The following is a 15653-nucleotide window of genomic DNA, read 5'->3' as shown; positions in this document are numbered from 1 at the left end:
AAAGATAAATCAAAAAGAAGGCGGCAGCATCTGGTCGGGAAATACATGTAATAATTTTAAAATATCTGCTTTCATGCTTAACATGCTTGAAATGAAAATTTGGGTGAACATTATTTGAGCTATAAAAAATGGGATTACAATAATAATAATAATAAAACGATGCGTGTTAATAGATGTTGGTTAATAACTTAACGTATAGGTAGTAAGTATTTTGTGTTTAGAAATGTTAAAGTAATGAATATTGTAGAAATGTTAATATTGATATTAGTTTTGGTTTAAATTATGAAATCAAATAACGATTATGCCGGTAAGTTGTCCACATGAGTTGAATTCCAATTGCATCTGTATTAGTAGGCTAACTGAAGGAACAAAAGTATACCGTGGAGAAGAATTCCAACTAGTGTTCTAGTTAGTTTGATACGGTTTATTTAGTTACGTGGAGATTTTCTCAACCTCATTTTTACTTGACCATGATAGAATTTAGTAATACTACTAATACACATGAATGGTTATCAAAATAAAATTTAAATACATGAGTGATAACTATATGAATTTTGGACAGATAGCTAGGAACAAATCGTTAAACATGAGTGTATTCGTAAGAGACATGCTCTGGACTCAATGTTCTGATCTGCGGCAGACTATTTATTTATATTTATACTTGCTGGCTGATTGGGCATACAAGTTAGTTGCAAGTATGCAGTTTATCATAAGGCGGAATACGATTTAATTGAGATATAGTGGTTATAAGTTATTAAAATCAGTTAGGCCTGTGTCATATTACGAAGTGATGTGGTGCTGCAAGATGTATTTGGCTAAATAAGTTTTTACAAGATGATTAATAGTGAGTGATGCTCATGTGATTATCAGGGAGAACATAAGTTGTAACCAGGGGAGTACACTCCCAACTCATGTCTATGATAATGGCTTGAACCTTAGTCAGTGTTGGGGTAAATTCGACATTGATGTTTGTGAAACTTCAGGCAGGAATATGATGCGTTCTAAACTTTCCATGAGAAATTCCTGCATTTAGCCTAAAGACACTTACAAATATATGGCACAAGCAACTGGAAAACATATACATGTTAAGTACAAAAAAATCGTCCAGTAAATTAGTTAAACTCGCCTGGATTATTTTTGAAAATTATATTATTCAGTGGACGACATATATAACGTCATTCGTGAGGAGTAGTAATGATCCAAAGTATCCAGAATAAAACATGCAGTATGGCAATCACTTCCAGGGTGCTTGATGCCGTTGACGTTTTTGCCACTTGCTCGGATCAGAACAATCGAATGAATCCAGATAATTGTGTGGTTGTTATTGAACGAGCCATCGTGTGTTTTTGGAGAAGTGTCATCCTTGTTGTTTGGCAATGAAACTCGAAAATATGAAATTAGGCAGGCAGTGGTCAGAAGAAAGATATTACAGGATAGTGCATAGTTTAAAAACAGGATGAGGTGTTAAGTGAAGGAACAATAAGAATTAGATCCAGATAACTATCTAGTCCTTGATTGCATTGTTAGTCGATGTATATTCACAATATTTTTAGATAGAGCTAGATGTTTAAACAAGTTTATTCCGCAGAAGCATGTAAATGCTATTAAAGCTTGTTAATGAACCATCGAAGCTAATTGATATGGATAACCGGTTATTAGTATCGATTGAGTTAGTATGTTATGAGTACTAATCAATATAACATTACGATAATGCATGTAAGCATTAATCAGAGGACTATTAGAATAATGGGTTTACACAAACAAAAATCGATTGAGAAGGTTAAGGTGGATCCAAGGATTAGCAATAATAGGTTGCGCTTCTTTAGTTGGGCTCACCAATGTAGAATTATGGTCTACTACGATATTAGCACTGCTCTAATAATAGACCTAATCCTAAATTTGTAGATTCGTCATGATATAACTGCCTAATCTATAAGATCTTACGTGGATGTCACACCATCGACTACACCAACTCACTGTATCGTATCAATTACCAATACATGATGTAGAACAAGGTTAGGCTAGAGAAAGAACAATATATTTAATATGAATAGAAGATATAAGGTAACATTCAGCAGAGGCCACGCCTGCATGGCCAAGCCATGCCACTCGATCAACTCCAGTAGATTCAACTCCTAATTCGCGCCTTCTCCATCGTTAGGTATTTCTCCGCGTTAAATATTGAATATCTATTTTCTGAGTAGTCTTGTGTTCAGCTTTGAAGATTATGTGGTTATGGTCCAATGCCAGTACACTACTCTCCCACCAGAATCAACGTGATGTTGGTTCGATAACAAATTGGATGGGATCGTCGCGCGCCGGAGGTTACCAAGGATAATAAGAATCCTCCGGGTATTAGTAAGCTGAAAGATAAATCAAAAGAAGGCGGCAGCATCTGGTCGGGAAATACATGTAATAATTTTAAAATATCTGCTTTCATGCTTAACATGCTTGAAATGAAAATTTGGGTGAACATTATTTGAGCTATAAAAAATGGGATTACAATAATAATAATAATAAAACGATGCGTGTTAATAGATGTTGGTTAATAACTTAACGTATAGGTAGTAAGTATTTTGTGTTTAGAAATGTTAAAGTAATGAATATTGTAGAAATGTTAATATTGATATTAGTTTTGGTTTAAATTATGAAATCAAATAACGATTATGCCGGTAAGTTGTCCACATGAGTTGAATTCCAATTGCATCTGTATTAGTAGGCTAACTGAAGGAACAAAAGTATACCGTGGAGAAGAATTCCAACTAGTGTTCTAGTTAGTTTGATACGGTTTATTTAGTTACGTGGAGATTTTCTCAACCTCATTTTTACTTGACCATGATAGAATTTAGTAATACTACTAATACACATGAATGGTTATCAAAATAAAATTTAAATACATGAGTGATAACTATATGAATTTTGGACAGATAGCTAGGAACAAATCGTTAAACATGAGTGTATTCGTAAGAGACATGCTCTGGACTCAATGTTCTGATCTGCGGCAGACTATTTATTTATATTTATACTTGCTGGCTGATTGGGCATACAAGTTAGTTGCAAGTATGCAGTTTATCATAAGGCGGAATACGATTTAATTGAGATATAGTGGTTATAAGTTATTAAAATCAGTTAGGCCTGTGTCATATTACGAAGTGATGTGGTGCTGCAAGATGTATTTGGCTAAATAAGTTTTTACAAGATGATTAATAGTGAGTGATGCTCATGTGATTATCAGGGAGAACATAAGTTGTAACCAGGGGGAGTACACTCCCAACTCATGTCTATGATAATGGCTTGAACCTTAGTCAGTGTTGGGGTAAATTCGACATTGATGTTTGTGAAACTTCAGGCAGGAATATGATGCGTTCTAAACTTTCCATGAGAAATTCCTGCATTTAGCCTAAAGACACTTACAAATATATGGCACAAGCAACTGGAAAACATATACATGTTAAGTACAAAAAAATCGTCCAGTAAATTAGTTAAACTCGCCTGGATTATTTTTGAAAATTATATTATTCAGTGGACGACATATATAACGTCATTCGTGAGGAGTAGTAATGATCCAAAGTATCCAGAATAAAACATGCAGTATGGCAATCACTTCCAGGGTGCTTGATGCCGTTGACGTTTTTGCCACTTGCTCGGATCAGAACAATCGAATGAATCCAGATAATTGTGTGGTTGTTATTGAACGAGCCATCGTGTGTTTTTGGAGAAGTGTCATCCTTGTTGTTTGGCAATGAAACTCGAAAATATGAAATTAGGCAGGCAGTGGTCAGAAGAAAGATATTACAGGATAGTGCATAGTTTAAAAACAGGATGAGGTGTTAAGTGAAGGAACAATAAGAATTAGATCCAGATAACTATCTAGTCCTTGATTGCATTGTTAGTCGATGTATATTCACAATATTTTTAGATAGAGCTAGATGTTTAAACAAGTTTATTCCGCAGAAGCATGTAAATGCTATTAAAGCTTGTTAATGAACCATCGAAGCTAATTGATATGGATAACCGGTTATTAGTATCGATTGAGTTAGTATGTTATGAGTACTAATCAATATAACATTACGATAATGCATGTAAGCATTAATCAGAGGACTATTAGAATAATGGGTTTACACAAACAAAAATCGATTGAGAAGGTTAAGGTGGATCCAAGGATTAGCAATAATAGGTTGCGCTTCTTTAGTTGGGCTCACCAATGTAGAATTATGGTCTACTACGATATTAGCACTGCTCTAATAATAGACCTAATCCTAAATTTGTAGATTCGTCATGATATAACTGCCTAATCTATAAGATCTTACGTGGATGTCACACCATCGACTACACCAACTCACTGTATCGTATCAATTACCAATACATGATGTAGAACAAGGTTAGGCTAGAGAAAGAACAATATATTTAATATGAATAGAAGATATAAGGTAACATTCAGCAGAGGCCACGCCTGCATGGCCAAGCCATGCCACTCGATCAACTCCAGTAGATTCAACTCCTAATTCGCGCCTTCTCCATCGTTAGGTATTTCTCCGCGTTAAATATTGAATATCTATTTTCTGAGTAGTCTTGTGTTCAGCTTTGAAGATTATGTGGTTATGGTCCAATGCCAGTACACTACTCTCCCACCAGAATCAACGTGATGTTGGTTCGATAACAAATTGGATGGGATCGTCGCGCGCCGGAGGTTACCAAGGATAATAAGAATCCTCCGGGTATTAGTAAGCTGAAAGATAAATCAAAAGAAGGCGGCAGCATCTGGTCGGGAAATACATGTAATAATTTTAAAATATCTGCTTTCATGCTTAACATGCTTGAAATGAAAATTTGGGTGAACATTATTTGAGCTATAAAAAATGGGATTACAATAATAATAATAATAAAACGATGCGTGTTAATAGATGTTGGTTAATAACTTAACGTATAGGTAGTAAGTATTTTGTGTTTAGAAATGTTAAAGTAATGAATATTGTAGAAATGTTAATATTGATATTAGTTTTGGTTTAAATTATGAAATCAAATAACGATTATGCCGGTAAGTTGTCCACATGAGTTGAATTCCAATTGCATCTGTATTAGTAGGCTAACTGAAGGAACAAAAGTATACCGTGGAGAAGAATTCCAACTAGTGTTCTAGTTAGTTTGATACGGTTTATTTAGTTACGTGGAGATTTTCTCAACCTCATTTTTACTTGACCATGATAGAATTTAGTAATACTACTAATACACATGAATGGTTATCAAAATAAAATTTAAATACATGAGTGATAACTATATGAATTTTGGACAGATAGCTAGGAACAAATCGTTAAACATGAGTGTATTCGTAAGAGACATGCTCTGGACTCAATGTTCTGATCTGCGGCAGACTATTTATTTATATTTATACTTGCTGGCTGATTGGGCATACAAGTTAGTTGCAAGTATGCAGTTTATCATAAGGCGGAATACGATTTAATTGAGATATAGTGGTTATAAGTTATTAAAATCAGTTAGGCCTGTGTCATATTATGAAGTGATGTGGTGCTGCAAGATGTATTTGGCTAAATAAGTTTTTACAAGATGATTAATAGTGAGTGATGCTCATGTGATTATCAGGGAGAACATAAGTTGTAACCAGGGGGAGTACACTCCCAACTCATGTCTATGATAATGGCTTGAACCTTAGTCAGTGTTGGGGTAAATTCGACATTGATGTTTGTGAAACTTCAGGCAGGAATATGATGCGTTCTAAACTTTCCATGAGAAATTCCTGCATTTAGCCTAAAGACACTTACAAATATATGGCACAAGCAACTGGAAAACATATACATGTTAAGTACAAAAAAAATCGTCCAGTAAATTAGTTAAACTCGCCTGGATTATTTTTGAAAATTATATTATTCAGTGGACGACATATATAACGTCATTCGTGAGGAGTAGTAATGATCCAAAGTATCCAGAATAAAACATGCAGTATGGCAATCACTTCCAGGGTGCTTGATGCCGTTGACGTTTTTGCCACTTGCTCGGATCAGAACAATCGAATGAATCCAGATAATTGTGTGGTTGTTATTGAACGAGCCATCGTGTGTTTTTGGAGAAGTGTCATCCTTGTTGTTTGGCAATGAAACTCGAAAATATGAAATTAGGCAGGCAGTGGTCAGAAGAAAGATATTACAGGATAGTGCATAGTTTAAAAACAGGATGAGGTGTTAAGTGAAGGAACAATAAGAATTAGATCCAGATAACTATCTAGTCCTTGATTGCATTGTTAGTCGATGTATATTCACAATATTTTTAGATAGAGCTAGATGTTTAAACAAGTTTATTCCGCAGAAGCATGTAAATGCTATTAAAGCTTGTTAATGAACCATCGAAGCTAATTGATATGGATAACCGGTTATTAGTATCGATTGAGTTAGTATGTTATGAGTACTAATCAATATAACATTACGATAATGCATGTAAGCATTAATCAGAGGACTATTAGAATAATGGGTTTACACAAACAAAAATCGATTGAGAAGGTTAAGGTGGATCCAAGGATTAGCAATAATAGGTTGCGCTTCTTTAGTTGGGCTCACCAATGTAGAATTATGGTCTACTACGATATTAGCACTGCTCTAATAATAGACCTAATCCTAAATTTGTAGATTCGTCATGATATAACTGCCTAATCTATAAGATCTTACGTGGATGTCACACCATCGACTACACCAACTCACTGTATCGTATCAATTACCAATACATGATGTAGAACAAGGTTAGGCTAGAGAAAGAACAATATATTTAATATGAATAGAAGATATAAGGTAACATTCAGCAGAGGCCACGCCTGCATGGCCAAGCCATGCCACTCGATCAACTCCAGTAGATTCAACTCCTAATTCGCGCCTTCTCCATCGTTAGGTATTTCTCCGCGTTAAATATTGAATATCTATTTTCTGAGTAGTCTTGTGTTCAGCTTTGAAGATTATGTGGTTATGGTCCAATGCCAGTACACTACTCTCCCACCAGAATCAACGTGATGTTGGTTCGATAACAAATTGGATGGGATCGTCGCGCGCCGGAGGTTACCAAGGATAATAAGAATCCTCCGGGTATTAGTAAGCTGAAAGATAAATCAAAAGAAGGCGGCAGCATCTGGTCGGGAAATACATGTAATAATTTTAAAATATCTGCTTTCATGCTTAACATGCTTGAAATGAAAATTTGGGTGAACATTATTTGAGCTATAAAAAATGGGATTACAATAATAATAATAATAATAAAACGATGCGTGTTAATAGATGTTGGCTAATAACTTAACGTATAGGTAGTAAGTATTTTGTGTTTAGAAATGTTAAAGTAATGAATATTGTAGAAATGTTAATATTGATATTAGTTTTGGTTTAAATTATGAAATCAAATAACGATTATGCCGGTAAGTTGTCCACATGAGTTGAATTCCAATTGCATCTGTATTAGTAGGCTAACTGAAGGAACAAAAGTATACCGTGGAGAAGAATTCCAACTAGTGTTCTAGTTAGTTTGATACGGTTTATTTAGTTACGTGGAGATTTTCTCAACCTCATTTTTACTTGACCATGATAGAATTTAGTAATACTACTAATACACATGAATGGTTATCAAAATAAAATTTAAATACATGAGTGATAACTATATGAATTTTGGACAGATAGCTAGGAACAAATCGTTAAACATGAGTGTATTCGTAAGAGACATGCTCTGGACTCAATGTTCTGATCTGCGGCAGACTATTTATTTATATTTATACTTGCTGGCTGATTGGGCATACAAGTTAGTTGCAAGTATGCAGTTTATCATAAGGCGGAATACGATTTAATTGAGATATAGTGGTTATAAGTTATTAAAATCAGTTAGGCCTGTGTCATATTATGAAGTGATGTGGTGCTGCAAGATGTATTTGGCTAAATAAGTTTTTACAAGATGATTAATAGTGAGTGATGCTCATGTGATTATCAGGGAGAACATAAGTTGTAACCAGGGGAGTACACTCCCAACTCATGTCTATGATAATGGCTTGAACCTTAGTCAGTGTTGGGGTAAATTCGACATTGATGTTTGTGAAACTTCAGGCAGGAATATGATGCGTTCTAAACTTTCCATGAGAAATTCCTGCATTTAGCCTAAAAACACTTACAAATATATGGCACAAGCAACTGGAAAACATATACATGTTAAGTACAAAAAAATCGTCCAGTAAATTAGTTAAACTCGCCTGGATTATTTTTGAAAATTATATTATTCAGTGGACGACATATATAACGTCATTCGTGAGGAGTAGTAATGATCCAAAGTATCCAGAATAAAACATGCAGTATGGCAATCACTTCCAGGGTGCTTGATGCCGTTGACGTTTTTGCCACTTGCTCGGATCAGAACAATCGAATGAATCCAGATAATTGTGTGGTTGTTATTGAACGAGCCATCGTGTGTTTTTGGAGAAGTGTCATCCTTGTTGTTTGGCAATGAAACTCGAAAATATGAAATTAGGCAGGCAGTGGTCAGAAGAAAGATATTACAGGATAGTGCATAGTTTAAAAACAGGATGAGGTGTTAAGTGAAGGAACAATAAGAATTAGATCCAGATAACTATCTAGTCCTTGATTGCATTGTTAGTCGATGTATATTCACAATATTTTTAGATAGAGCTAGATGTTTAAACAAGTTTATTCCGCAGAAGCATGTAAATGCTATTAAAGCTTGTTAATGAACCATCGAAGCTAATTGATATGGATAACCGGTTATTAGTATCGATTGAGTTAGTATGTTATGAGTACTAATCAATATAACATTACGATAATGCATGTAAGCATTAATCAGAGGACTATTAGAATAATGGGTTTACACAAACAAAAATCGATTGAGAAGGTTAAGGTGGATCCAAGGATTAGCAATAATAGGTTGCGCTTCTTTAGTTGGGCTCACCAATGTAGAATTATGGTCTACTACGATATTAGCACTGCTCTAATAATAGACCTAATCCTAAATTTGTAGATTCGTCATGATATAACTGCCTAATCTATAAGATCTTACGTGGATGTCACACCATCGACTACACCAACTCACTGTATCGTATCAATTATCAATACATGATGTAGAACAAGGTTAGGCTAGAGAAAGAACAATATATTTAATATGAATAGAAGATATAAGGTAACATTCAGCAGAGGCCACGCCTGCATGGCCAAGCCATGCCACTCGATCAACTCCAGTAGATTCAACTCCTAATTCGCGCCTTCTCCATCGTTAGGTATTTCTCCGCGTTAAATATTGAATATCTATTTTCTGAGTAGTCTTGTGTTCAGCTTTGAAGATTATGTGGTTATGGTCCAATGCCACTACAGAACCTATAATGATCACCGTTAGGTTCTATTTGGCGTTTAAATATAGTAACATAGCTTAATTCCCACCAAGACCGGATACTAAAATAATACGCCTGGTAGTTGTCTCTCTACCAAACATCTAGTAACCCAAAAATTTCAAATGTTTTGCCCTAATAATTGTATCAACCATGATATTTCTTCATTGATAACTTAAGGTTTGACACACTTGCGAGAATACATGATTTCAATATAAGAAACGATTAATTTGAAAGACAGTGTTAACTCTGTTCTATTTAAAGGAAATATCTGTCATAAATCTCGATAGTGTTTTACTACTTCAATATAGATTGTTTCTCAAGGCTAATTAATCAAGCAAATTCAACATAGTCAGTGGCCGTCTTTCCAATTCGTTACTAATTGTAAGTCCATACGATGTGTTTATTGGATCATGAGGTTACGTTTGTTACATTTCTCTTGTTTTTATCTCTTCTCATACGTTTTACAGGCATAAAACGTACCCTTAAGTTGGACGCGAATCATAATAAATTTTCATATCAGCTTATCTACTCGTAAGCTGTTGTTAGACATCCGACCGAGTTAGAATACCTAACTTTTAAAATTACTTATCAGTTCACGTTTTGTCAGCTTTTTGTCATTGTTATTGTTAACAATTCTTTTCCACTGTGAATGTGTATGTTTTCAGTTTGTTATTTTTTTCTCTCTTCAGTTCTTGTGCTTAGTATTTATTTCAGTCTGATGGAACAACATCAACTCGTCGGAATAGACCCAAGTTCTATGTACTTTTTGAGTCCTTGGATGTCTGTCTTTCGAATTTACACTGCATTTGAACCTAACACATCTTGTTATCTTATTTCTGTGTACAAATTGTCTAGGATTCAAGACTTAATCTCTCGATGTCATTGTTTATAATTGCGTTTTCTGATCAGCATTCTTGGAAGGTTATATGTGGAGGTATGACCTACATGATAGAAATCTCTAGGCAGTTCAGGGCTTGGTACCGATTTTCACTCTGTCTTGCTTTGTCCAAACGTCGACATTTTAGTATTATCCAGCCTTATAAGTTTATTTCGGTGTAGAAAGATAACTCCGTACTACCAACCTTCAGACCACTTAGAACCTTTTCTGAGATCACTTTCATTGATTCCACTTAGGATTTATGTGGCATGTATTGTTGATCATTGAGTCAGTTATCCTGATGATCAATAATCTGACGAACAGCTTGATTGATTAATACATATTTCAAATATCACTTCTTTCTTTTTTTCAGACAACGTTTCGCTTCTTTTGGTGGAATATGATTCCCACTTGGGACCAGTGAACATTAGTGACTCATCTACAATCTACGAATATCAACCTTTTGTTATGACGTTTAGGCAGCCCGTCTTGAGTCATGATCAAGAGGATTTTAAAGAAGACATCCCTAATCATTTGAAAGAGACTGATTATCGCGTGTATCGAACAAGATGGATAATTGTCTTTACATTTGCGTCATTGAGTTGTACAAATGCTTATTTGTGGATATCTTATTCCCCTATTGCTAACTACTTTGTCGAGTTTTACTCAACAAGTAACACGGTTCTCAATCTCATTTCTCTAATTTACCCTTTGACTACGATAGTACTTGGTCTCCCAATAGCGTATGCCATAGATCGTCTTGGGGTTCGTTTCATTGTTTTGTGTACAGCCATTTGTAACTTATTGTGTGGGTGCATGCGCGTTTTGAGTAGCGCACCACATATAAATATTTCATCCTCTGGACGTCTCATTTTGATAGTATTCGGACAAGTAATCGCTTCTTTTGCTCAACCATTCTGTTTGTTCTGCACAACCAGTCTTGCGTGCGATTGGTTTCCCGATAATCAGCGTACCACCGCAAACACTATTGCGTCTCTTGGAAATTCAGTAGGCATATTGCTGGGCAGTGCGTTTGCCCCTAATTATGTCAAGAGTTCTTCCGATATTGTTAGTTTCAATTACATATCCTTGGGATTGGTTGCTGTTCAGTTCTTGTTGTCAATATTTTTAGTCCGCAGAGGTAAACCAATCACACCCCCTTCATATGTGGCGACCTTGGCTATAGCTAATCGTCGAGTCAACTCTAACAGACATTTTATTTCACTTCATTCTTTATGCAACTTTTTGAAAGCGTTTGGTCCACCCCTTAAGCTCTATGGATTTTGGATTGTTACAATTACATTCAGTAGCTGTATCGGATATTTTACTGTCTTGTCGGCTCTTCTACAGCAAATTCTGTGTACAAAAGGTTACTCCAACCAGTTTGCTGGGTTTTGTGGATCAATCACAATAGTTGCAGGCTTAGTAGCAGCTGGTCCTGTTGCATTGTTTGTTGATAGAACGGGATTCCTTATTGAAACATTAAAGGTCTGTGTTTCTTTTAGAAATTCATAAATTTGTGATTCAATAATTATGTGTTTTGTACAAATCTGTGTATATAATAGAACCGTAACTTCAGAGGACAAATCGATTTAGTTTAAATTGTTTAATCAACTAAAGGATGGGACTAAATAGATCAAATTTTCGGATTTAATTTTAATAAATGATAGAAATTATCTAATTACTTTTAATTACTTTATCGAATCACGAAACCATTTATAGTAAATTATGTTCTAAAGGTCAGAAGTTATAATGATTATGAAATACATTGATCTTACTCGTTTTTAATCTACCCTACGATTTTCGTATCACTTCGTATAGCTCTAATTACATACAAAATTTCCTAATATAAATAAGTGTACTTACATTACCATTTAATATAAAGAACGCAGTTAAATTTTTGCGACTTTTGTGTTGAACTTTATTAAAGGAAAAAGTGCTTAACAACGGCATAATAGATTAAATGTAAGTCTGTCACCGTACATTGAAATATATTGCTTCAGCATTGGTCTGTGTTAATACTTAATGGGGAACTTAAGTTGGTTTGATACCTCACTTTTACTGGGATTCCTCTCAACCCGGATAGTTTTACCCCTGATATGCCAATACAGACATAATTCAAATTAATTGATCACTAATTAGCTGTGCAACAATTGGAGTTAAGAGCATGTTCATTTATCTGTCAAGGAGTGAGGATACAATACAACGATTCGTTCCTGGTTGGTTTACGGCTACTGGATGTGCCTAGTATCCGTTGTAGTTAGAATATCTGTCATACATATTTAGTCAGTATTTATCCGGATGATCTATACGACCTTATTTAGCAGCGTGAAGAGATCTAGACATTCTAGTTGATGCCAATACACTAACCTTAATCCATAGTTGTAAACTTTAGGTGCTATAACTAAGAATTTGTTATCATTGACCCGGTTAGATTAATTTATATCTTTCTTAAGTTCATGAACTTAATATCATTCCGTACTTCTTATCCCTTGATCTTATTCGTTAATTTTTAACTATATTTCACATGTCAATCTTTCCAATACAGTTGCCATTGTTATTTCACCACGTTTGGGTTTTCTTGTACTTTGCTAATGCGAATTATGCAGAAATAAAGTGATGCATATTTGTGTTAAGTCCTAGTTTTCCTGTTACTAATCGGTTAAACATCAAACTACATGATATTATGTACAGTAATTTCATAATGCTCAACAATAATTATAGTCATACTAATAGCCAAAACGAGAATAGGACCTGGCACAGTGTGTATCGACCCAAGTCCCCACAACACATCATTATAGCTCATTAGAGATTATAAGATGAATGACAAGAGATTTAAAATAACAGTGATCATATATAAGAAATGTGGCTTGTGAAGGAACTAATTTTAAGAATAAGAAGTGTAGAATAATGTGAGGACTCAAAATTTAATTGAAAACAAAGAGTGAATTGTTCGGAATCACAGGGATCGATATTGAATCATGTCATCTGAGATGTCCAACTATTGACAAGCTATCGTCCTGATCCCAGCTAGACAAGCCCCACCAATAAATAAGCGGTGACTTAAACTAATTACTCTTTTTTTCTCAATCTGCTCTGGGTTTTTTCAATCTATTCATATGCTATCCAGCGTTGCTTAGAACGTTATTCGTTTGTCATTTGACACAACATAAAACTATTAATGCGTCTGGTAGTATGGCATATGAAATAAAATAACGATTTCGTAAATATATATATGAGAACTGTATAACGAGAAACAATAGTCAATTTTCAAGGGATGTACTTCAAGTAAAAACACAATCAATATGTGTTTCGTCTACTCTAAAGATACATTCACCTGTTTATTAAAAATCAGTAAGAAATTACCACAGGGTTATTCATGATCTTTACTATCTTCAGATGTATGCTTCCGAAATTGAAGAATATTGTAACAGTGATGTACGTTTTTAATTGGGTATCGCTATATCACATTGCGCTCGTTTTATATTTGCTTTTATTATCAGATCACATTTTTACTAAGTGTTTTGGGCTCTGTCTGCCTAAGTATTGTATTTTGGTTCCCTAATCAGCAAATACTAATCACCATTTGTTTAATTTGGCTTGGAGCATTTGGTTTCTCTCAGTTTTCCCTGTGTTTAGAACTAGCTGCAGAGGCGACTTATCCAGTTTCTGAAGCAATTACAACCAGCTTTCTTATCATCTCCAACCAAATAATTTCCCTCGCAATGTTGCCTGTTTTACAGTTTACTGCACCTTTAGCTAACAATTCAACTAAAATTATCAGCACTTGTGGTCCGAATAAAGATATCCGGGTAAACAATTTGCAATAAAACTGATTGTTTTATAATAAATGTATAAGTTCTTAAGAACTATATTTAACATTTTTCAAAACTTATTTCTCAGATTAACCCGTTTCAAAAACTTTCTTATAGGCAAGGTTTATCGTCATTCATGTGTATTATGTTGCACACATCTCAAAGAAGCAAATACGCATCTCACCAAAATAACGCAACACTAAGTTCCAACAACAGTATAATACACCATACTCTAATGGAGAATAACTGGATATGATTAGGAATCTCATTGTCACAGTAAGGGATTAGTTTTAAGTTTTTTAATACACCATAATAATGGCTTGTGATAAAGCAGTCTATTTTTAGTGTCATAGTATTAAGCAATTACTAAAAGCCAGTGTACATTTAACCACTTAAGAATCCCTTACATTACTCCGGTCGGCCCCATGAATTACTGTTTATTTAACCAGTATCTTGCATCATAACGGTATCTAGTACATATTAAGAAAACATAATAATTAGAAATTCAACAAGGCAGGTGTAATTATTTATTACCTATTTAGTGTAAAATAACAAACAAATTTTGTCCTATTTTTTTTCATTGTCACTATTATCCAAAAATTACTAACACGGATTATTACATTTTTCATAGTAAACTTATTTTTCAGTAGTAAATCTGGTTAGATTATTCAAACTTTTTATCTGCTTGTTACAGTCATTTAAGTAAATTTTCACCCTTTTATTTTGAAAATTCGATGTCCGAATAATAGATATTTTCATATTAACAATATAGTCAATATGTATCTGTATTGTTTGTAGTGGATTACATTTGAGATAAGTGATATTTGAATGCGATATTTATATAGTTGTACATTTCCATGAAAAATGTATGTTTATTATTGTATACGAAGGACTACCATTGACCTTTCACTTCATTTTTGATTTGTTTAGGATTTCAGTGCACCACATATGGGTTTATGTGCTTTTATGGTTTTATTATCAATTGTCCAACTTTTCACCTTAAAGTTACCATATAAACGACGAGAATGTTTAAATTCTGTTGTAATCACTGTTGGATCTAATAATTATATCAATGAGGCAAATGATGAAATTCCAGAGGATTTCTAATGGGGAAAAAAGACAAACAGTTATAACACAGCCTATTTATTGTAATTATTTATTTTATTTATCCATTCAATCCTTATGATTTTTTTTATGCTGAAACGTTGAAATTACATCTATTTATTTATTTGCATAATAGGTAATATTTATTCTCTATTATTTTTCTATCTTTTATTTATTGCAGAATTGTTGAATTACTTTTGAGACATTTCTTTATTGACTGATATATTTATATATATCTTCTTGTTTAAAAATACAAATGATTATTCAATAATGAACATTATGATTATTATTACTGCACAACACAACAAATTCCACACAATAGATTTCGATTTGTTTACATAGTATTCATTGTTCGAAGTAAGGTAAATTTACGTTTACTTAGTATTGTTACAACATTTTTAATGAATTAATATAATTTTATTGATATAGCTGCAAACTTTCGATAGATATGATTAATTGTCGATATAATCTTGGCTATCCTTTT

The 15653-nt window shown here is 34.0% G+C and overlaps 1 protein-coding gene across 2 annotated transcripts; it reads left to right on the top strand.

Moving 5' to 3' along the window:
• Positions 1 to 7402: 7402 nt before the first annotated feature.
• MFSD7_1 (Major facilitator super domain-containing protein 7) lies at positions 7403 to 15444 on the top strand (the record flags this gene model as incomplete). Of its 2 annotated transcripts, XM_051218818.1 has the most annotated exons (5): positions 7403 to 7408; positions 9709 to 9754; positions 10624 to 11738; positions 13754 to 14062; positions 14996 to 15444. In XM_051218818.1, the coding sequence occupies 5 exons, from the start codon at positions 7403 to 7405 to the stop codon at positions 15170 to 15172; spliced, it is 1653 nt and encodes a 550-aa protein (XP_051072123.1). In that variant the 3' UTR covers positions 15173 to 15444. The 2 variants fall into 2 exon arrangements, with proteins under 2 accessions (XP_051072123.1, XP_051072124.1); XM_051218817.1 differs by lacking the exon at positions 13754 to 14062.
• Between the last annotated feature and the right edge of the window lie 209 nt (positions 15445 to 15653).

The sequence above is a fragment of the Schistosoma haematobium genome, chromosome ZW (genome assembly GCF_000699445.3).
Source record: "Schistosoma haematobium chromosome ZW, whole genome shotgun sequence".
In the NCBI taxonomy this organism is placed as follows: domain Eukaryota; kingdom Metazoa; phylum Platyhelminthes; class Trematoda; order Strigeidida; family Schistosomatidae; genus Schistosoma; species Schistosoma haematobium.
Note: the sequence above shows the minus strand (reverse complement) of the source record. Positions and strands in the feature narration are given on the sequence as shown.